Consider the following 24,063-nt stretch of genomic DNA (forward strand, 5'->3'; position numbering starts at 1 on the left):
GAGAACAAGAAAACTGGTTTACTTGCGTTACGCTTATTAATTTGTGCAGCTATTCAGTGCCTGGCAAGTTAATGTTCAAGGAAAAATATTAATTTTTATTAAAACGTTCTATTATTTTATGTTAACAATTACTCATTTATTTCAGTCCTTTGTGTTTAGCATGTCTCTATTGAAATAAACCTACGTTTCTATGAAGCTTTTGTGTTTTTGCGGCCCACATAAACTTAAACCTTGTTTATTTGGCCCGTGTTAGCCTTTGAGTTTGACATGCTTGCTTTACTGAGATGGAGATCAAAGGACCAAACTGGTTGAAGAGAGGACTAGACATAAATCCGTTCTGGACTTTCCAGGTTTGATAAGACTTTGAGGCAGTAGGCAATTGAATAATCAGGCGTGAAGTGCAGTAAAGGATTAACCCGAGAAAGCCAGCAGGAAAAGGCACTTAATTTATAGGATTGATGACCTCGTCGAGGAAGAGGTAAACTCACTGAGCAAGAAAGGGGCCCAAGGGTTAGCAGGAAGAATCTTAAAGAATGGAAACTGGAAAGAAGACTGAAAATGAATGGTGGGGTATTATGAGGTCATAATGATGATTGTTGGATTGGATTAAATGACCGTTTTAAATCTGAGTCTACCGATCCCTAGATTGAGTTGAAATCAGCGGGTGACCATACACCTCCTCCCAGAACAAGCCGACTCACCCAGGCAGCAGAGGAGGGGCGAGCCCCACTCTGGCCCCGCCCCCGTCCCGCCCCCGCGGGCAGGCCCCGCCCCGCCACCTTCCAATCCTGCCAGGCTATCCAATCGCTTGTCGAGATCATCGCTTTTCTCAGGCACTTGTGTCGATCTGGGTCCAATTGGAAAGGGGGCCCAACCATGGCGGAGAAGACTCAAAAGAGGTGGGTCTGCTGTTTGAGAAGAGCCCGCTCTCCGCTCTCTGCAGCGATGGAACCTGTTCTGATCGCCAGTGGCGGGGACTGAGATGGAGTCTTATCCCCGGCACTCGGCCTGGATGGTTCCTAAAGCCCAGGCCTCGCTTCCGCGGACGGAGGAGGCGACCGAATAGGGATCGGGAGGCCTGGGAAGAGATGCGGAAGCGGGGCCGGGAAGGGTCGGTTCTTCCATCCCCGGCCCGCCTCGCCGTCCCTCCTCCACGCGCCTGCACGAAGGGGTCGGGGCCTGGGGCGTGGGGCGTGGGGCGTGGGGCGTGGGGCGTGGGTGAGGCAGGCGGGGGCCGTGAGCGTAGCGGGGTCGCCTCTTCCCTTCCGCTGCCTTCTCGGGTGTGTGTTCGCAGACGCCCACGTTGGCGCTGGCCGCACCCCGGCCCCGCCTGCCTGTCGTGGGCGGTGTGTTGGTGTAAACCCGTCCACGGTCACTGGTCCGAAAGGGGCCGCGCCCGGCTGAGAGCTGAGCCGTGCCGCCCCGCGTGGATCAGCTCCTTTGTAAACGCGGGGGGCGGGCATTGTGGCGTCTCCAGCAGTCGCGTTGCTAGGAGCTGCCGGTGGAGGAAGGGAGCACTTGGGTGCGACCAATGCTCGGGTTAAACTGTGTCCAAAAGCAGCCTCTGCTGACTCTTCTTGGAAAAGAAAGCCGACAGACTTAAAATGTAGCTTGTTCTTCTACTTACGCAGGTAACTAACTTTTTTCATGAGCTACATACAGAGGAGCAGACCTACGACTGTTACTATACAGTAGCGTACGGCGGAGATGCAGGTGTTTCCTGTTGACTGATTTTAATAGATCGTGGCTCAGCCTCCCCCAGCTGCCTGCTGCTCCCCTGCCCCGCCACGCAGGGGCAGTGTTGTCCACCCGGAGACGTTTGGACCCTGTTTTAGTGGATTTGAGGGTGAATTTAATTACTTCCTGCCGCACAGAGAAGTATGCTGATTGTGACACAAACTCCACCGGGCGCGCTTAGGCATGAAACTGAAGACAGAGGGGGACTTGTGAATTGCTCCTGTCTTCACTTGTCCAGGACAAATCCAGTGTTAGATAATGCTCTTGTCATAAGAAATCATAGAGGGAGGCTGAGGGAATGGGAAGTTGGAATGGGAAGTAAGCTCTAAAACAAGAGGCATTTATAAAGCCTAATGTATTTGACCATCGCCTAATCAGATACATAGTTTAGCACACAAACCCACTCTAAACGAAAGGCATTAGAGAATTACCATTTACAAATGGTAATACATTCAAGGATCACGCCTCTCAAAGGAAAAATACCCAACACGACAGGTTCTTTCCAGAAAACTTTCAACAGGAAAGAGGTGATTGGTGCCAGGATAATGATGCCCCCCCAGTGAACTTTGCTTCAAGAAATGTCTCCTCTCTGGGTTTCAGTTTCCTCATCTGCAAAATGGGAGATTATTTTCTGAGTTAGGTTACTGAAGTTTTTCTTTCTTAGTCAGTGGAAAGGTTCTATATTTTCTGTGATTTCAGCAGAGTCAAGTGGCACATAGTAACCCAGATAGATCGTTTTTCAAATTTCATTAACTTGAGCCTTGTACAACGTCAGCGTATGTCCAAATGATGGAAATACATGTAGCTGTGCCTTATCTCACAAACACTTTTTGAAGTTAGACCCAGGGATTATTCGTTTTTTTTTGTTTGATATATAGACTTTTTTGCTTAGAGCTTTAAAAATATTTTGTGGTAGAAAGTTTTTTTAAAAAAATATATTTTTATTGATTTCAGAGAGGAAGGGAGAGGGATAGAAAGATAGAAACATCAATGAAGAGAGAGAATCATCCATCAGCTGCCTCCTGCACTCCCCTTACTGGGGATCGAGCCTCCAACTCAGGCATGTGCCCTTGGCTGGAATCGAACCTAGGACCCCCCAGTCCGCAGGCGGAGGCTCTATGAACTGAGCCAAACCGGCCAGGGCTGGCAGAAAGTTTTGTTCACTGAAATTTGTAGAAGAAACATTTGTGTATGTCTTTCTTTATCATCAGTAGGGAAGTTGATGTGATTTAAAATATTTTTGGTGTTACTTTGCACTTATATTGCAATATTTGGGGGGACTCTGTAATATGAATAATGGAGAGACATGTTAAAGAATTTGTACCCTGCTTGCTTAAACATTATTTATAGAACTTATAAAATAATATTGAAATGAGTGATTCATTGCGATCTAGATTTCTGGTCCTTGCTGGTGGTAAAATATTTGCTGAAATGAGAAAAGAACTTTTTGAAAATTTATAAGTCAAGGCAGTAACATTTTGGTCAAGAAAGCTTCAATGGTTTCACATACAGGTTTTAATAATTTTTTAAAATGCAAAATTCATGGCTTAGAAGATAATTTAATAGCTTTTGTTGGTCTTATGAAGCTAGAACAAGGCAAGGCTGTCTGGTCTCCTAACTCCTTCTTAATATTGTACTGGAAGTCCTAGCCAGAGCAGTAAGAAATAATATGCATACAAATTGCAAGAAAAAGAAATAATATGCATACAAATTGGAAAAAGAACTAAAACTGTCCCTATGCACCAAACACAAAAGTTTTTACATGGAAAATTCCAGAGAACCTACCAGAAAAGCGACTTGAATTGTGTGGGTTTAGCAAGGTCACAGGGTACAAGGTCAATATACAAAATTATTGTATTTTTATAACGTACTAGCAATGAACAACTAGAAATCAAAATTTTGAATAATCCAAATAGAATTCTAAAGTCAAAATACTAGTATCTAAAATGGTATTATTTCACAGAAGCTGAGAGTAGATTTAATACCATGAATAATAGCATTGCCACTAAGAAAAATTCTTTGCATAATGTGAACAAGTTACTTAATGACTGTCAATTTAATGGGAAAGTCATTTGGTGCAATTTATATCAGCACAAGACTCGGCTAGGGCAGCATTTAGCTAGATTCAGCTGTGTCAAACAAAAGATCAGGGCAGAATATCAATATTTGTTTTAAATAGTTTGAACTATAAGTTATATCATTCGATAAGCAGTTTTATATGCAGTTAGAAAATAAATAGGGCCCTAGCCGGTTTGGCTCACTGGATAGAGCGTCGGGCTGGGAGCCGAAGGGTCCCAGGTTCGATTCCAGTCAAGGGCATGTACCTTGGTTGCAGGCACATCCTCAGTGGGGGGTGTGCAGGAGGCAGCTGATCGATGCTTCTCTCTCATCGATGTTTCTAACTCTCTATCCCTCTCCCTTCCTCTCTGTAAAAAAATCAATAAAATATATTTAAAAAAAAAAAAAAAAAAAAAAAAAAGAAAATAAATAGGAACATTTATGCATTACACTGATTTTTATATTAATATTACCTTGCTGGTTAAATAATTTGAATATACATTCTTTTCCTTCCTTTTTTTACAAAAATAGTGGCATAGCATATAAACTGTCCATTTTCTGGCTTTGCTTTTCTTTTTAACTTTTATTTTATTTTATTATTATTATTTTTTTAATCCTCAAGGATATTTTTTCCACTGATTTCCAGAGAGAGAAGAGGGAGGGAGGGAGGGAGAGAGAGAGAGAGAGAGAGAGAGAGAGAGAGAGAGAGAGAAACATTGGCATGAGAGAGACACATTGATTGGTTGCCTCCCGCATGCACCCCTACCGGGGCTGGGGAACCTGCAACCAAGGTATGTGCTTTTGACTGGGAATCGAACCCAAGACCATTTGGTCTGCTGGCTGATGCTCTAACCACTGAGCAACCAGCCAGGCTGGCTTTGCAGTTTTTTACTTCACTTAGTCTGGAGATAATTTTAAATCTTTACATAAAGAATTATTCTTTTTAATGAGTGTATATTAGTCCATAGTATACTATAATTTATTAACCAGCCCCCTACTAATAGATATCTGTGTTTTCAGGTTTTTGGTGCTGGTGTTGAAAGAAAAGGATCCAAAGTCTCTTTTTCTCTCAAGCATTGTAATTAATAAGGGCTCATATATGACTTTAGCCTAATGTATAGTATGCCAGCTGAAAACTTGATAATATATTAAACCTTATCCTCTTACGATGTACTTTGCATTTATCTATCAATTTTTTTCTTAGCCTTTTTTCATCACAGTGTCAGGATGGCTTCTATAACAATATTTGTAAACCTTACCCGTGCTAAATGTTACCTTTTTTCTTCCTTCAGTGTGAAGATTGCTCCTGGAGCAGTTGTGTGTGTAGAAAGTGAAATCAGGGGCGATGTAACTATAGGTAAGAAAATAGTTTCCTAGTGTTGTTTCTCAAGAAGTGATGTGATTTAATTTCAGTATTTTACAGTAATTTGGTAGTTTATTTGTCTTGTTTCGCTGACGTCCTACTTTTGACAAAACAATGTCTTTTCTCCCTTAAGGTTTTTATGTTTCTAAAAGAATGTAATGTGATGGAGTCTCTATTTAAACTTCTATCTGATAAACTAATGAAGCAATTTAAGTTATTCAGTTTACATCTATTGTGTGCTAGCATAGGGCTACAGCAATGAATATAGCAGAAAAATTTACTGCCGGTTTTGGAGCTTACATTCTACTGGGTGATTATTAACGTGTGAGCCATGAAGTTTGACAGACTTGGGTGAGCATCCTTGCACTTGACTTGTTGGGTTAACTTGGACTTATTACTTAACCTCAGTAGACTTCATTTTCCACATGTGTGTCTCAGAAGGGGTTCAGCTGCATGTAGGGGTGGCTTAAACACGCAAAGGTTTGCCTTCACCGGGTGGCTCAGTTAGTTGAAGTGTTGTCTCGTATACCAAAAACGTTGCGGGTTCAACTCCCGGTTAGGGCATATACCTAGGTTTCTCGGGGTGCTTATGGGAGGCAACCAGTCTATGTCTCTCACATCAATGTTTCTCTCTCTCTCAAAATTAATAAAAACATACCCTTGGTGAGGATTAAAACAAAAACATTGAGAGGTAGGTAAGCAATTCAGGGCCGGTCAGTTGATTGTCCAGGAGTCCCAGCCTTGCAGGCCAGGATGTGATGACTTCAAGTATCAAGTGTGACGTTAAGAAAGGGGAGGAGTGGAGACAAAAGAGTGTACCTCTCAGCTGAGTCAGCTCCCTTTAAAATGCCATTCCGAAAGGTCACCCTTCTTTGTGGTCTAATGCCTTGGACTTAGTCCTATGAACACATGTAGCTGCAGGGAAGGCTGGGGAATATAGTCTTAACTCATCCTTTTGCTTCCCTTAATAAAACAGGATTCTGTTACAAGGAAAAGGGAAGAATGGATATCCAGTGGCAACTAGCAGTTACTGTCACATGCAGAATAGGAGTTCCTACCTCCTAGGCTTTTGAAGGATTAAATAAGAGAATATTTGGGCAAGTGATTACCTGGAGCCTAACACATAGTGAGCACTCAGTGAAAGTTAGCTAACATATCAAACTGATAAATCTTATCAGTGTAGCCTTGCCAGAGGTCAATTCCAACATTAAAACGAATGAACAATTCAACCTGTGACAACTTATACGCACATGACTAAGTTCCCCTAGGTTCTTTTACATGTTTTTACTGGATATGGTCCCCAGAGTAGAGGTAACGTGAATTAAGTACATTTTTAGAAAGAAAATGTGCCTTTTCCCCTTATAGTAACAGTATATTTCTTTAATAGGAAAAAAACATAAATTTTAGTAAGATTAATCTTTCAACCAATTCAGACATCATGTCATATAAAACTAATAAAGATTGTGCCAGTTGTTAAGGAACATCATTAGGAATTTGCCAGGTTGTATTTATCTTAAATTGACCGAATTTCAAAGTTTAGAAGGTGACCCTGTTTATTTTCAGTGCTATGTTAACTCTTTGTTAACTCTTCAACAACCTGCAAACTGTATGAGGAAAAATTTTGAGGCCATATGTTTATGAAAACACTCTTCTGCATTATTTCTATTCTGGTATTTTTATGGTTTCATCATGATTTGAGGAATAACATCTAATATTAGCTCACAAGATATTCTGTAATTAGGAGGACAGTAACACTAAAATAATGTAGTTATTTGTATAAACTTTTCCTTTCATTCTACTTGTCCATTTTAAAGAATAAGTATACAAAAAATTTTTAAAGAATAAGTATACAATATCTACTATTGTCTATAGATATCTCTACAGGCATACATGCACAGACAAGTATACCTATATATATTTGTGTGTGTATTTCATATTTGAAAAAACTCCTATTTTTTGCAGGAGCTTCTCTAGAATAGCAGTAGAGGCTTTATCCCATGAAAAGGAAAGGTCAACACTGGACCACTGCGTAGGATTGGGGCATGAGGGTCTCAGGGGTCAGCACTCCCTCTTCTGTTTCTCCCTCTCTCTTTTGCTACTTTGTGCTCCTCCCCTTTCTTTATCCCTATTATCCTCCTACTTCCCCCAAAAGGTTGAAATTATGTAAGTCAATACAGTGATTAAATCTTTCCATACAATATTTGACCACTAGCTGATAGGGTACAGCTCTGATGGTTAAAATATAAAATGACAATTCAACACAGATTTTCAGTGATGTATTATAACATAAGAAGTAATATATATATACATATATATATTAATATTTTATTGATTTTTTACAGAGAGGAAGGGAGAGAGATAGAGAGTTAGAAACATCGATGAGAGAGAAACATCGATCAGCCGCCTCCCGCACATCCCCTACTGGGGATGTGCCCGCAACCCAGGCACATGCCCTTGACCGGAATCGAACCTGGGACCCCCCAGTCCGCAAGCCGACACTCGATCCACCGAGCCAAACCGGTTTTGGCAGAAGTAATATTTTTTAAAAAATGGATCTAAGTTCATATTTGTTGTGTTTATTTTTGACCCACTTTTTTAAAACAAGAAAATTTGCTCAAATACTTTATAGAAATATATCTACTTTAAAAATTAAGGAAAAGATTCAGAAGTGATATAGTTACCCATTGTCCTATCTTCCACATTTCTGGTCTCATTTTCATTATACGTGTTTCTTACCTTTAATTGTACATATAAATATGGAAATTTTCCAGAATTGATATTTAGATAGTCATTTCTATCATTGTTATATTTGGTATAAAATATCTTCATCCTAAAAAAAACCAAATAAATAAATAAAATAAAATATCTTCATCCTTTGGCTACTATTTTTTAAATAATTTTTAAAATTGATTTTAGAGAGAGAAAAAAAGGGGAGAGGAAAAGAGAAAGAAAGAGAGAGAAGCATTGATTTGTTGTTCTATTTATTTATGCATTCATTGGTTGCTTTTTAAAAAAATTTTTTTTAATCCTCACTCAAGGATATGTTTTTTTAATTGATTTTTAGAGAGAGAGAAAGGAAGAGAGAAACATCGATTGGTTGCCTCCCATATGTGCCCGATCCAGCTTTAAACCCACAGCCTAGGTATGTGCCCTGACCTGGATTCAAACCTCAACCTTTTGGTGTATAGGATGCTCCAACTAACCAAGCCTCCTGGTCAGGGCCATTGGTTGCTTCTTGTATGTGCCCTGACCAGGAGATCACACCCACAACCTTGACGTATCAGGGCGATGCTCTAACTGAGGTAGCTGGCCAGGGCATCCTTCGGCTACTATTAATTCATCTTTCTGATATAACACATCAGATTAGAAAGCTCCTGGGCAATCTATATATATAAAAGCCTAAGCGACCATCCGACCGTTTGACTGTCCAACCGGTAGTTATGATGCACAATGACCACCAGGGGACAGATGCTCCAACTGTTAGCTATGATGCACACTAGCCACCAGGGGGCAGACACTCCATGCAGGAGCTGCCGAGCTGCGGTGACTTGGCAGCTGCAGTTCTTGGGTGACACACCTGGAACCAGAGAGGAGGGAGCCTGATTCCAGGGTGCATCACCCGAGAACTGTCCTCTCACAAGCCGGGACCCCTCGGGGGATGTTGGAGAGCCGGTTTCTGCCGATTCTTACAGGCCAAGCCAAGGGACCCGACTGGTGCATGAATCCGTGCACCTGGCTTCTGCTATAATTATAGAGTTAAAGCAAAGCACAGAGTAGAGATAAGTTATCTAATTAAAACTCGCTTTCCCTGCCATGTTTTATTTTTCACTTTAAGGCTTTTATTGTTTTTGTTTTGTTAGAAGAATTTGCCAGAAGAATTAGTTTGTCTTTTTTCTGTTGTGTTGTGGGTATGGAGATTTGAGCACTTCATACAGCTGCTTTCTGGGTTAAGTGGCAATAAACTTAAGTGTAGTTTAACTAATAGATTTTTCAGGATGTTATATACACTGAGTGGCCAGATTATTATGACCACCTGATGTTAGTAGGCAAATGAGCTATAATTTCGTGCTGAAGTTGCTAGAGGGCCAGATCATTATAAATGTCTGAATAGCACAACATACCTAAGTATCATTGCTGATCAGGTTCATCCTATCATGTTGATGGTGTATCCCAGTGGAGATGGCTTCTTCCAGCGAGACAGTGCGCCATGCTGCGGTGCTCGTATGGTGCAGGAATGGTTTCACGAACATGAGGGAGACTTTCCCTTGCTTAGGTGGCCCCACAATCACCAGATCTCAATCCAATTGAGCATTTGTGGGATGAAGTTAAAAGAGCCATCAGGCAGCTCTCTACAACCATCAAATCTCACAGAACTGGACAGTGCTATTCATCGGGCATGGTGTCAGATTCCTTGCGTCACCTTTCAACATCTCGTGGAGTCAATGCCAAGAAGAATCGCCACAGTATTGAAGGCAAAAGGTGGCCCAACGAAGTACTGATGGGGTGGTCATAATAATCTGGCCACTCAGTATATAACTTTTTATCCCCTTGTTGGTTATACCTTACTATATTATACCATTCTGAAATATTTTTTTGGGGAAAAATTGTTTTCCTTTGCTATGTTTCAGTGTAGTAGGACCTAATCTTCTATTTCCCTAGAAAATCAGGTATTTGTTTAAACAAAGAAACTAGTCCGAAGCTTTGAAGTGTTTTCCTTAACCAGAAACCCCGTGACTCCAGATTGTTCTGGAGCTGCTTCATTAGAGGCTGCTAGGAACAGACCTTGGGAAAAATAACAGCTCTCTTGTTAATTGTAATTTGGGTAAATAAGGTTTCATAACACCAAGCCTGTTTTTAATTAGGCTGCCTTGATTTATGGGCCATGCATTATTTCCTGTAGATTTTATTTTGAATGATGAAAATATTTCAGAAAAGTACCACTAGGCACAGTCCTGTAGTCCCATAATAGGGTGAAAGGCCGTCTCCTGTGTCAGGACCAGGCTTGGTTGGGACATAATCGTGTGAAGGCAGAACTTGGCACAGTGGGAAAGCTCTGTGATGGAAGCACTTTGTCCCACTTTATTCTGTCTTTCTCTTCATTATAGTTTTTAATTTAGATCAAAAGCTTCCCTTTTATTGTGGAAATCTTTTTCCATAAGGCAGAACAGTGGCTTTGACTTGAGAAATTCATGGACTACAAAGCAGTGCTTACAGGTACTTCAGCTTACAGGTCAAAGGAATCATTTTAATTTTCAAAAGAAAGCTTGTGGCTTTTTCAGCTATTTATTGACATATGAAAACGAACTCAAAGATTGCTTTCTGTGGCAAGGATAGAGAGGAAAAATGTCCTTAACCATATGAGGAGAATGGAAATTTGATGCAAGGAATGTCTTTCTGGCTATGCTGCATCAAGCCCAGCCAACCATTTAGAAAAATATTTCATGGGCCAGTAGGGCAGCTCCAACTCTAGACACGTTTATCCAAACAAGGAGATAAGCCAAATAGGGTTTCACCACATGTGGTAAGAAAATAGACAAACTACTCTGCCAGAAAGAGCCCAAGAAGGTTCACAACAGTTTTTAAAAAACCCAAAACTTTCCATGGTGACAGATTTTTATTTTTAAAGCATTTTAACCTCAAGACCCTTAAACTTGGTTTGAATTCAGACCCATTCTAGGTAAAAGTGCTTCTTGTATTCAGAAAAGCATGGAGCGAACTGTGTCCACAGTTCAGCACGCTGTCCCTGTCCGGGTGCCAGCCTCCAGCACAAAACCACGCGGGGACAAAGTTGCACTGGACGCATCACTCACCTGAGTCAGAGCGTTCCTTTAAGAAGTTCACCACTCCAACATGTCGTCACTGGTCCGAATGTACTACAGTAATTGATACCATATTTGCTATCAGTTTATCAGCTGGAATAGAAACGCCCACGAGCCCAGGGTTTGACTGGTGAGAAGGAAACACAGTCTTATGTCCTGGACAACAGTAAATCCATGCTTGGGTTTGCAGTCCTTCTCTCCAACTGGCCCTCCACGTCCATGCAAGAGCTCTGCTCTCTGGGCATGCCACACAGGGCAGACACAGACTGGCTCGACAGTTCTGAGCACAGACGTTGCAGAACTGGTAACACAAGGGGTGGTGACTGACACCTGGAGTGTTCACTAGTGCATGCCTATTTTGGGGGTTGGGGGTGGGGGGTAGGGGAGAGACAGGGCCTGTGCTCCATGCAAATTACGTTGTACATGGGCAAATTTGGACTTTCTTTCAAAACAGGAGAGACCATTTCTTCCCAAATACGATAAGTGCACACAGCCAGTAAAAAATTAAAGAAGTTCACCAATCTGCTATTTTAGCAGTCACATGTACGGAAGTTCATGTATTCTCACCTTCCTAATCTCTGCCCACAAAAGACCTACAAGAGGCTTAGGGGAACTATTCAGTTTATGGTGGCCCACGGCATTTGCTGTTACTTCACAACCCCAAGTTGGTAGCTTGACCTTTTATGTTGTTTCAGTCCTGAAGCACCAGGACTTGTAGTTTGTCAGTGCTGCCGCCAGGTGGAGGTAGTGTCCTGAGCACAGATCTCACCCAAGTTTTTGATAAAGCTCAACTCCCAGGGCAAGGCCCTCAGATTTAAAACCAGCTTTCCAGTTATTTACTAACTTATTAAGAATGATTAAACATCATAATAAGAAAACACCTGGCTAAAATAGTTCAGGCATTATTTTTAAATACCGTGTAAGAAGAAGACATGAGATGGGATTAGTTTAATTTTAAAAAATTTGTGTTGTCTTGTTTTTTGTATAGTTAGCATGTTTTATATAATCTTTGAAAGGGAAAAAAGCAAATTCTAAAGAAACACAGGTCCCAATGGTACCTTTGTCTTGTTAGTCCATTCTTGGGAATCTTCTTGCAAGCCTGCTTGTTGTCAGAAGCTACCACTTGAGGACCAGCGGAATATCCAGTGCTTCCGGCTGCTTATCTCAGAGTGGCAAAGCATCTGCTTTTTATCACAGTCCTGATGATCTCTTCGTCCTGTCTGCGGTTTTTAATACTGGTGTAAAGATACCTGTATAACTTTTTTACTATCTTAAAATAAGGGGCAGAAATTTCTCTCCTGGTTAAAAGGAGGTATTGCCCTGATGACCCGGGTAAGGGAGTAGAACAGACCCGTTGCTTCTGTGTCCCTGAGCAGGAGTTATTTTGCTGACTATGACGAAGCGATTCGCTAGCTCTCAGTGTCAGATGGGGATGAACCTCTGTTTTTTAAGAACTATTGACCAGACCCCATGATCTCCCTTTCAAACAGCATTTCCTGTAATTCACACTTCAACCCCATGATGTGGTTGTAGATCTCATCTTTTTGTAGATGGGAAAACAGGCTTTTGAGAGATGAAGCTCATAGCCTCTAAGTGATAGAGGCTAGAGTCCAGACTTCCTAGGCAAGGGGTAGGGTGCTGGCTGGGGCTTTAATTACAAAGGAAACTCAAAATAGGTTGTGTTTACCATATTACCTTTTCCAGAGAGCATTTTGAAGTAAAATGTAAATCTAGGATTGTGCAAACTACATGTTTAAATTGGTTCAGACAGCCGGAATATCTCATTTCAGAGACCCAGTGTTTGTCTCAACATCGTTTAGCACTTCTCCGCTCAGAGTGATAACATCTACATGCCCATTATGAGGAATTGGTTAAACAAATTATGGCATATTAATATGATGTGAATTACTATCCAGCCATTAAAAATAATATTTACTTGGGTGTACTTATATGGGAAATGACCATGACTTATTAAGTGAAAAAAGCAAATTATGGAATAAGTACTATTCCTTGTTGTTGTTTTTAAGTATGTGCTAGTAATCCGTATTTTTTCTCCTTCCAGTTGAATTTACTTTTTACCTGTTTAACGAGATATGGTTTATATACAATAGTACTTAAGTCTGGAATATACCTCAGACTTTTAAGAATAGTTACCTCTAGGGAATGGCATTAGCATGAGAGGATCTTTGCACTCTTTGCTTTGTTGGAATTTTTTTGTAATGAGCATGTATTCCTTTAATAAATTGGGTGTATTTTCTTTTAATCCTCACTCAAGAATATGTTTTTTTGTTGTTGATTTTAGAGAGAGAGAAAGTGAGAGAAACATCAATCAAATACCTCCCATACATGCCCCAACTGAGGATCAAACCCATAACCAGATTGTGTGTATTTTTTAACAACAACAACAAAAAGGCTCAGATGTTCACAATCATGGTCAAGTTGAGAAGCTTCCCAGGGATCTGAGAGATGCCATCTTCTGTCCTGAAATCTATCCTGAATACGGAAATTTACTTTAGCAGCTGAAGATTTGGGGAGCCAAGGGTTGATACCTTTGTAATTAGCTAGTTATTAACAACTGGAACGAAGCAAAGGGAAGGCTAGACATTGTAGGAACGTTCCCTGCAAACCACTGGGACTGGGCAAAGGAGAGATAGACACATGCCCAGTAAAGTTGGGGTGACAAGGGAGGTGCTGTGTCAGTCACACCTGGGAACAGAGGTCATTGACCAGAATGGGCGTGGCCACAGCAAGTGTGTGAAGAGTTGGGATACTTAATTTCCTGAAAAAGGAGTTCACTCTCTACTGCTCTTGGCTCTCTTGGGACTCGTGTTACTCTGTGCTGGTGGGGCTCTTTTGCTACTGCTTTCCTGCCTTCGCCCACATGACCCACAGCCATGTGGACCCCACACACAATGGACTAATGGACTATAACTAGCCTGATGTTGAACTGGACACAGCTCCACCATGGAAAGAAAACTCTGGACACTGGCTGTGGCTTATTATTATTTTTTAACCCTTACCCAAGGATATTTTTTCCATTAATTTTTAGGGAGAGTGAAAGGGAGGAAGGGAGGGCGGAAGAGAGAGAGAGAGAGAGAGGAAGAAAGAGAGAGAGAGAGAGAAGCATTGATGTGAGAGAGACACATCGATTGGTTGCCTCCCACACGCACCCCAACCAGGGCTAGGGATCGAACCTGCAGCCCAGGTACATGCTCTTGACCAGGAATTGACCCCATGACCCTTTGGTGCCCAGACTGACACTCTAACCACTAAATCATACTGGCCAGAGCTGGCTGTGGTTTTAGTTCCTTAGCGGCACATCTCCCAGGACTGGGAAAAGGAACTTTGGAAACCCACAGGTGTAATTCCATGGAAATAAAGCTTTCTATGGTATCTCATCCTCCTGTGGGGGCCTCCGGATATGATTATTCCAGTGGAACCCCAAGAACCCCACTCCCACCTAGCAACGGGGGAGACGGGCCACATTTTCCTCCCATAACGGGGTGACAGAAATAGCAAAGCCACTCTCATGTTATGTCTTACCAGACCTGTGTGCGACTGTGCATCCTGTTGTAGCTCCCCCAACCCCTTTATCAACCTCCAGCTCCTCCTTGTCAGGGAAAAAGAAAGCTGCGCTGAGGTTCCTTCCAAGGCTTTGGGCACCTTCGTCATTCTAGGACACTTGTGAGTGAGTGCGTGAAGTGCTCCCAGTTTTCAAGATGACAAGCTCAAAGGGCAAAAATAAAATGTCCTTTTGTTTCCCCATGACATACAGCACTGAATCTTGCCTGTCACAAGCAGATAGTGATTATTGAATAAATTAGCAATTTATACAATTGAATTTCATGGCCAATGTCTCCCTCCCCACTTTTTGTCAATACTCTGCTCTCTCTTTTATTCTCAGAACCCGTTACTTCCTGTCTGCTGGTTTATCAATAAAAATAGCTTTGGAATTGGGGATGGGTAGAGCGGGTGTTGGAAGGAGAGGCTAAAATGAGGTTGTTTGCTCATCAGTGGCTTCATTATCGTCAGCATGTGGGGACTGTGGGTAGATGAGGGCCGGGAGAGGGCGTGTGTTGGCATTCGAGAGCTCGTGTTTGGGCGGTGCCTGCGGCCACCAGCTGGTGGGGAAGTGGATGTGTGAGAGCCCTTTCCTGCTGTTTGAGATGGGAGTCACCGCCTCAGGCCTCCGGGTGTCAGAGTACAGGGCTCCAGTAATCACATTTGGCTCCTTGCACTGTGTCCCTCCAACCTTTTACTGGTTAAAAACCACGTCCTAGGCCAGACAACAGGAGCTCTGCTTCCTCCCCATGGGTAAACTTGTAATGGGGATAGTGGCAAAGTAACAAAGCTAAGGTTAGTTTCCATATTTTCTGACTCCCATCCCACCCTTATTCCCTCTTCATCGTTTAATAGCAAGACTGACCCTGTAGTACACTAGCATAAGAAAGTGTTAGGTGGTTCACCTTTATGAAGGAAAGGAAGGAAGAGAATTAACTTTTATTGCCAACTATGTGTCAGAGTACAAGCATTATCTCATCGAATCCTTACAACAAACTGCAAGACTGGTATTTTCACCACCTCCCTTTCGCCGCTGAGATAACAGGGGCTTCAAAATAGAGGGGTGAGCCAGGGCTGTCTGGCTCCAACGCCTGGGCTGTCTCCACTCACCTTGGTTTGAGATTTGGCACTAACTACTAATGATAACAGCTGAGGAGATAACATTTGCAAAGTGCCTTGTGTGGTGCCTGGCACATACTTTAGAGAATGTTCCTCCCAGCAGCCTCCTCCCTGCCCTCCTATGCTGCTTGAGGCATAGGCTCCACTGATCATTTCTTCCCACCATACTTGTAACAGGACCTCGGACAGTGATCCACCCTAAAGCACGAATCATTGCGGAGGCCGGACCCATAGTGATTGGCGAAGGAAACCTGATAGAAGAACAGGCGCTGATCATAAATGCGTGAGTAAGACCCTTACACACACTCGGAACGAAGTACCACAGAGAGTGTTTTTATTAACTTCCGCTAACTATAGGAACCTTTTATGACTGACTTCTGGAAAGCCCATTGTTTTAGAACTAGAGAAGCATTAAGGATCATTTTCAACACAAGGGATTAGTAAATGAGGAAAGTAAAGACCAGAGTGAAGAGACTGGTCCGAAGTGAGGTAGCTCCTTGGTGGGTTGGAGCTACTAGACTCTCAATCTGATAATCTTCCCCTTACATATCACTACCTCCTCTATTCCTTAAGCGAACATTTCCCGCGTACCTCCAGGGTCCAAGTGCTATGCTGACCACCCTGAAAAGAGTCTTTTGGTTGGATTTCTTGGTTCTAGCTGAAATGTTATCGTCATATTCTTTGTAGGGGTTTTATTTATATTTGAAAAAGTTGGGGTCCTAGAGGCAATTTTAAAGATTAAGAAAATAATAAAATATTAGAACATGCACATGATCTTAGTGAGCTAGACTGTAATACCTATGAAAATTTCATAGGCATTTATAAAGCTTTCTAGAAAAATCTTGGCAGGAAATTCAAGCTTATACCTAATATATAGCAATAATGTGTGGAATTTTTAACAAAGACCTTGGGAAAATATTTAACTGATAAAGAGATTGGGGCAGAGGGGCGGGGGCATCTTAAAGCTTACTTAGGGTTTGGGAGTTTCTTCCTATATTAAGCAATTTCTTTTTAAAATATATTTTGGCATCTTTATCATGAGTCAGTTAACAATAGCTGTATTCTGCAGTAACTCAGCTGTCAGGGATAAATCACCATTTTAAAATGACTTCCTCCTCTTAGAGCACAAATTGTGCATGTGTGTGTGCACCCTGACCCAAGACCAAACCCGAAACCTCTAACCAATTGAGCCACCCGGGTGACCAGGGCTTAGACCACAAACATGTTATGTTCCAGTATTTCACCTAACTACCTGACAGCATAAAGTAATTATTTTATGTGAATATCTGTTTATGAATGAGTATTAAGAATGGAAAATGTTCAACTTAGGCATGATTTTGATTCCAATTCAACAAGCTAAAAGTCATAGCCTGGATCTTTCTTACCTTGTCCTGGAGAAGGCTCTCTGAGCTTTGAGTTTAAAAAATAAAAGGAAGGCTGTCCTCCTATATATACACCTGTGACTTCTGTACATTTCAGTACTTCTTTTTTAACTCCAAATTAAGTATAAGGAATAAATAACTCAATTGGATTAAGAAGTTACTTGTTTTAAACTTGATTAGGTAAAATTGAGAGAATGAACCCAAATTCTAAAACTGGAGAATTACATATTCCATTACTGACTTGATGATTTGTCTCTTCTTTTTATAGTCACCCTGATAATATCACCCCTGACACTGAAGATGTGGAACCCAAGCCTATGATCATTGGCACCAATAACGTGTTTGAAGTTGGCTGTTGTATCCTTTACAATAATTTAGGATAAACCATTCCCGGCTGCTTTTTAATTCCTAAGACTTTATAGAAATTGTCATAGTTTATCTATCAAATATATTTATTATGTATATATTAATTACATTTTTAGGGCTTCACTATCCAGCTCTTTGAGAAGATACAGTTGCAGTGTATCAGAAAAATGATTCCTCCTTTTCTACTGAATGACCCAGGAGAGTAAAGGAAGAATGCCATTTTCAGATGTGCTTGCACACAGGTGTACACACAAACTCACCTTTAGCTCAGCCTTTTGAAGGCACCATCTGTTCCTGTAACTTGTTGACAGGTAGCAATGACTAAGTGACGGTAGACACGGAAACAGTAAAACTGGCTTCTGTCCTGGCTTAAGAACCACAGTTGTGTCCATTTGACTCCTCTATAGTTTTAGGGTGACAGTACATTGTCTGAGGCAAGGAAATGGTAGATGAGGATGAAAATATTTCATTCTTTGTTTTCCCCCCCAGTGTCAGCATTTCTTTCACTTGGTTTTTTTGTATTCAAAAAGATGGTAAAGATTTTTTATGTTGCCAGCAAAATACTATTTTATAATGGAAAATACTTGGGAGGGAAAAAAGCTAAATGTTTAACAATAGCAAAATATTTACATAAAACATAAAATGGACTATTGTGACCATTAAGCAGTCAGTTAAAATTATGTTTTTAACAATTTTAATGATATATAATAATGCTCATAAATTTAAAGGGACCAAATAAAGTGAACTGCAAAAGTTTATCCAGCTTGATTTTGTAGTTTGATGCCCAGTTATCTAAAGGGAAATATGCATAATTATATAAAGATATAGCAAACTATCTACAGTGTTATCATTAAGTTATTGCGTGATAGGTATTTAACTTTTTAAAAACAATTATGGAAGTATGTTACTCTTAGAATTGGGGCATGAGGTGCTCATTTCTTTAAAAAACATAGAAGTCATTTATTTATACTTAGAGATATTTATATTGAAAGATTAAAACGTTACTTTCAGTCACCCCTGAGCAAGGAATTTTGGCCAGGCTGAGCTTGCATGGCCCTTCCCACGCCTGTCCTCGGCCCCAGTGCAGGATAAGGTTATAGTGAATTGGGGGGAGCGGGGGTGGGGGGTGGGGGGGTGGGGGGAACATATTTAATATTTACTTAACTCTGGCTTACAGATTCCCAAGCCATGAAAATGGGAGATAATAATGTTATTGAATCAAAAGGTAAGCTATGTTGGCAGTTTTATTGTGAAAAGTGATTACCTCCTTTCTCTTTGTGGTGTCTGGAATGCAACCTAAGTACAGGCAGACCTCGCTTTATTGCGCTTTCCAGATAATGGGTTTTCATTAACATCCAGGCAAGACCCTCCACCAACAAAAAGATTACAGCCTGCTGAAGGCTCAGGTGATGGTTAGCAATAGGGTATTTTTTAATTAAGGGTGAGCACATTTTTTCTTTAGACATAATGCTGTTGCGCACTTAGTAGACTACATTATAGTATAAACATAACTTTTATGTGCACTAGAAAGGCAGAAATTTTGTGTGACTTATTTTATTGCAATATTTGCTTTCTTGTGGTAGCCTGGAACCAAACCTGCAATATTTTCAAGGTTTGCCTATACAAACTGTGGCAAAGTGGTATGCATGGAAGTGGACTAAAATAGCTGTGAGACTAATTCCACTCTTCGCCTTTAAGGAATCCAATCTAGTAATGCATTTAATACATTAAATTAAAAATTCAGCTGTGTATATTTAAATCAGAATTGAACTTTATGGAAAGTTTAAATGAAAGTTTGGAGAAAGATTTCAACTAAATAATGCACTAATGTCAATGATAATTTAGTGGGTTAATGTTGTAGAATTTTTAAAATTCTATATAATTCTCTAAAATATATAGAGAAGAACTACATAGACTGATGAACAGGGACAGATCCAAAGACAGAGAAACAGCGATCAAACTATCAATCCCCAGAGGGAAGGTAGGGGAGGGTTGGGGTAAGGGGAAGAGATCAACCAAAGGACTTGTATGCATGCATATAAGCCAAACCAATGGACATGGACAACAGCGGGATGAGAACTTGAGTTGGAGAGGGGGAGGTTGGGGGTTAATGGGGGGATGAGGACACATTTGTAATACTTTAACCAATAAAGAAATTTTTAAAAAATCAGTTTGTCTAGCCATTTGCTTTATTTTTAACATTTTTTTAATTTTTTTTTTTATTGATTTCAGAGAGGGAGAGGGAGGGAAAGAGAGAAACATCAATGATGAGAGAGAATCATTGATTGAGTGCCTCCTGCACGCCCCAGACTGGGGACCGAGCCTGAAACCCAGGCACGTGCCCTGACTGGGAATTGAACCGTGACCTCCTGAGCCACTCTAGCCAGGCCATAGCTTTCTATAATTTCAGGTCTACCCTAGCCAATCAGAAACAAATCTAAGCTACATATCATAAATGGGGCTAGGCAGGGGTTCATGTGAAGCCACCACCACGACTGGGAAGCAGCTCCAAGAACTTGTCCCATGAAGGTCCAGAAAGACCCTGAACAATGAGACTTCTTTAGAGTAATGCTTTCTCTTCCTTGGTTCTCACTGACATGAAATAAAATGCTTCTCTTTTTAAATAATGAAATCAGACTTTTGTGACTCTACTTAGTGGTTTTATTTTAATTTGGTTGCCAATTATTATTACCATTGTCATTGTCATTTTCTATTTATTATATACTTACTATGTGTCAAACCTGTGCTCAGCCCTATACATTTACTATCCCATTTATTTCTTACAACAAAATGAAAAAAGTTTCCATTTATTGATAAATTTGATCAGAGAATTTACAGTGACTGACCAAGGTCACACAGTAAATCAGCAGCAGAACTTGGTTTTGAATACTAGTCTGGTACCTGCCTCTGTGTTACACAAATTCTGAAATGAAGTGTTTTCTTTAATTTTTTTCTTAAGCCAGTTTGCATTTTTATACCTAAATCATCATAGAAAAAAAAGAGTATTCTAATCAGTTGATGTCTTACATTGTAATTCTTCCTTTGTTTTTCCTGCAGCATATGTAGGCAGAAACGTAATATTGACAAGTGGTTGCATCATTGGGGCTTGTTGCAACCTAAATACATTTGAAGTCATCCCTGAGAATACAGTGATCTATGGTGTAGATTGCCTTCGTCGGGTGCAGACTGAGCGACCGCAGGTACTACAGCCTCTTTCTAGAGAGTTCTTTCTAGCTGCTAATTTCCCCAAAATACCACATAATTGTTTTAATGGGACAGCAAGTCCACTATTTAAAAAAGCACATGATTACAACAAAACATCATAGAAACATTCCTAAAACTAGAATTTATCTGCAGTGAAAATATTCACTCTTTAATTAATATAAAAAATATGCACATTATGACAATGACAAACTGATTATAGGAAAAGAAAATTCAGAGATGTTATTCCCGAATGTATTTTCTTATGTATTTTCACTGAAGATTTATCGTGAAATCTTAAAATGTATTGATTTCTCCTAAAAAAATCAATCTTCAAGGGTTAGGAGTGACTCTACTGAATTTACACTGGACAGCCAGCTGGGGTCCATCTATTAGTTTACTAACAGAGGTTGAAAATAAATACAGCTTGTGAATATGCAGGTGTGTTTGGATAATTTCCTGGCTTATGAGAAATTATCCCCTCCTAATAAGAATAACGAAGAGCATGTATTTGGAGTTTCTTATTAGAGTAGTAGATGCATAAGAAAGGGCATTTGAAACTTCCTTTTGACAGAAGGCATTCTGATCTAAATCTGGCGCCTCATTGGCTGGCATACTCAATATACTTTTTTAGTTACCCAACCTCCTTCCACTCCTCCAAAAGAAAATATTTTTCAAGATATTTATCACTTTGCCTCTGATTCTTAGCCATATTTTATCAGAAATTTAAACTCCAGTGGTTTGGGGTTATTCTATTTCTGTCATGTTTGGCTTTTATTATTACTACTAGAGGCCCAATGCACAAAATTTGTGCAAGGGGCTCGGCCCTCACAGTCCTGGATGCCTTATGGCCCCAGCTGCCTCACAGCCCCGCAGCCCTGTGGTCCCACGGCCCCTGCCCACTGGTCATTCTGGAAGGTCGTTCTGCCGTCCGGTCTAATTAGCATATTAGCTCTTTATTATATAGGATTATTATTAGAAGCAAGTATTACCTCTGTAGACTAAAAAGGAAATAAGAACCAATCTCATATTTTTCACTATCTTTCTACATAACAGCAAAAATTATTAAAGAGGGAGAAATGCAGCTCGAGCTGGGGAAGGGAGATTAGAATTGAGTAAGAATATCTGATATTTATTTATTTATTTATTTATTTTTAATATATTTTATTGATTTTTTACAGAGAGGAAGGGAGAGAGATAGAGAGTTAGAAACATCGATGAGAGAGAAACATTGATCAGCTGCCTCTTGCACATCTCCTACTGGGGATATGCCCTCAACCCAGGTACATGCCCTTGGCCCGAACCTGGGACCTTTCAGTCTGTAGGCCGACGCTCTATCCACTGAGCCAAACCGGTTTCGGCAGAATATCTGATATTTAATACACAATGGTGTGCAACACTGTTTTTCAAATTTCAGCAATCATAAAGATCATGTAGAAGTCCTCATTGAAAAATGATTCCCCAGACTCAGTGAATCAGTGTCTAGGGCGAGGGCCTAAAAAAAATCATATTTTTCACAAGTACCCCTAGGGAGTTCTACAGCAGGGAAGCTTGGGCAAAGCTAGCATATGAAGAGTGAAGATCAGATGAGTATTGCAGATGTGTGTTATGTAGGTCTTGTGGAAAGCTGTGTACTCTGGGTATTTTACTTACGTTGTCTTCTGTAACTGGAATTTTTTAACATTTTAGAGGCCAGCATTGAAAACGGAGTCAAGCCGAAACCGGTTTGGCTCAGTGGATGGAGCGTCGGCCTGCGGACTGAGAGGTCCCGGGTTCGATTCCGGTCAAGGGCATGTACCTGGGTTGCGGGCACATCCCCAGAAGGAGATGTGCAGGAGGCAGCTGACCGATGTTTCTCTCTTATCGATGTTTCTGACTCTCTATCCCTCTCCCTTCCTCTCTGTAAAAAATCAATAAAATATATTTAAAAAAAAAAAGAAAGAAAACTGAGTCATACACATATTCTTATGTATAAAATATTTTGGCTTTTCTAATTATCAAATTTAATATATGCTCATTGTAAATTTTCTTAAAAAGGGGGTAAGCAGTAATAGTCAGTGATCATCATCTGTAAGTCCATGACCTGGTGATCATCATTTCTATCTGTACCCTTCGCTTTGCTTTCTGTTAGTTCTTAATGATCTTTCCATTTCAGCCCCAGACACTACAGCTGGATTTCCTGATGAAAATCTTGCCAAACTATCACCACTTAAAGAAGACCATGAAAGGAAGCTCAACTCCAGTTAAAAACTAGGAACACGCTGTGACATCAAGATAACGTTTTGTCTTTGACCACTGTCTTTTGAAAGGGCCACAGTGTTTATGCCCTCTTAGCAGGTCACAGCATAATACAGGTTGATTTTATTTTGTAAAACAAACTTAGAAAGGAAACTGATGGATTTTCATTGTAACTGTCCTCTGTAATTTAATTAAAATGTATTATTTTCCTATATCCCTGTTCCTTTTCTGAGAATTTACAGATTTTGTTTCTTTTGTTATATAAAATGTTAGCTACAGATTTTAGTTACACAAAAGACTACCCGCGATAAGAAAAGTCATATTGTTATGTATTTATATTCTGCCACATACTAAACTAAATAAAAAATGTTGATGACAGGACTTTTAGTGAGCATATTTTATTCAATTGTTCTGTTTACATTAACTTTCCCAAAATATCTCTTTTACTTTCTATTATGTACTGGCTGTGTTAAAGCTAATGTGTTTGCCTTTTCCTTTGGTAGATTTGTAGCTTTTTAAAATTTCAGGTGAAATTTTAGCAACTATTTAATTAATTCATTTTGTTTCCAAAAAAAATATTTTTTTTTCTTTTTAGCAAAACAAAAATGGTCAGGAAAAGATACAGTATTCAATAGAATACAGAGTCAAAAAGAATGATGTCTGATGAAAATGAGAAGTGACCATTAATTGCATAGTTTTCTTGGTTTTCTGAGGACAATGAAACCAAAAGAGATTTTGATATATTTATGAAATTATTTTGACATATTACTAATTATATCATTATAATTCTATTTAATTACAAAATGGGAAAAACAGTGAAGATTTTGTTGTAATTCCAAGTATTTTTAATAGTTCAAGTGCACACATTTAATGAAACATACTTTTCAACTTTTGAATCAATAGGTATTTACCAGTACTATTAAATACTAAGAAATTTTCTTTTGACATTTAATTTTTATTTATTTTTTTATTTTTATTTTTATTTTTTTTTTAAATATATTTTATTGATTTTTTACAGAGAGGAAGGGAGAGAGATAGAGAGTTAGAAACATCGATGAGAGAGAAACATCGATCAGCTGCCTCCTGCACATCTCCTACTGGGGATATGCCCGCAACCCAGGTACATGCCCTTGACCGGAATCGAACCTGGGACCTTTCAGTCCGCAGGCCGATGTTCTATCCACTGAGCCAAACCGGTTTCGGACATTTAATTTTTAAA

General features: G+C 40.1%; 1 protein-coding gene across 6 annotated transcripts; it reads left to right on the forward strand.

Annotated features, from left to right (window-relative positions):
- Window positions 1-790: 790 nt before the first annotated feature.
- DCTN6 (dynactin subunit 6) lies at window positions 791-23,225 on the forward strand. 6 transcript variants are annotated; one of them, XM_081085190.1, is made up of 7 exons: window positions 791-899; window positions 5,088-5,152; window positions 15,835-15,940; window positions 17,308-17,396; window positions 18,583-18,630; window positions 20,463-20,605; window positions 22,296-23,225. In XM_081085190.1, exons 1-7 carry the CDS (start codon window positions 877-879, stop codon window positions 22,521-22,523), a joined length of 702 nt encoding a protein of 233 aa, XP_080941316.1. In that variant the 5' UTR covers window positions 791-876; the 3' UTR covers window positions 22,524-23,225. The 6 variants fall into 6 exon arrangements, with proteins under 6 accessions (XP_080941316.1, XP_080941318.1, XP_080941320.1 ...); XM_081085192.1 differs by having other exon boundaries at window positions 22,762-23,225; XM_081085194.1 differs by having other exon boundaries at window positions 18,592-18,630; window positions 22,762-23,225.
- Window positions 23,226-24,063: the final 838 nt, after the last annotated feature.

Source organism: Myotis nattereri (genome assembly GCF_964212035.1).
Source record: "Myotis nattereri genome assembly, chromosome: 2".
NCBI lineage: Eukaryota > Metazoa > Chordata > Mammalia > Chiroptera > Vespertilionidae > Myotis > Myotis nattereri.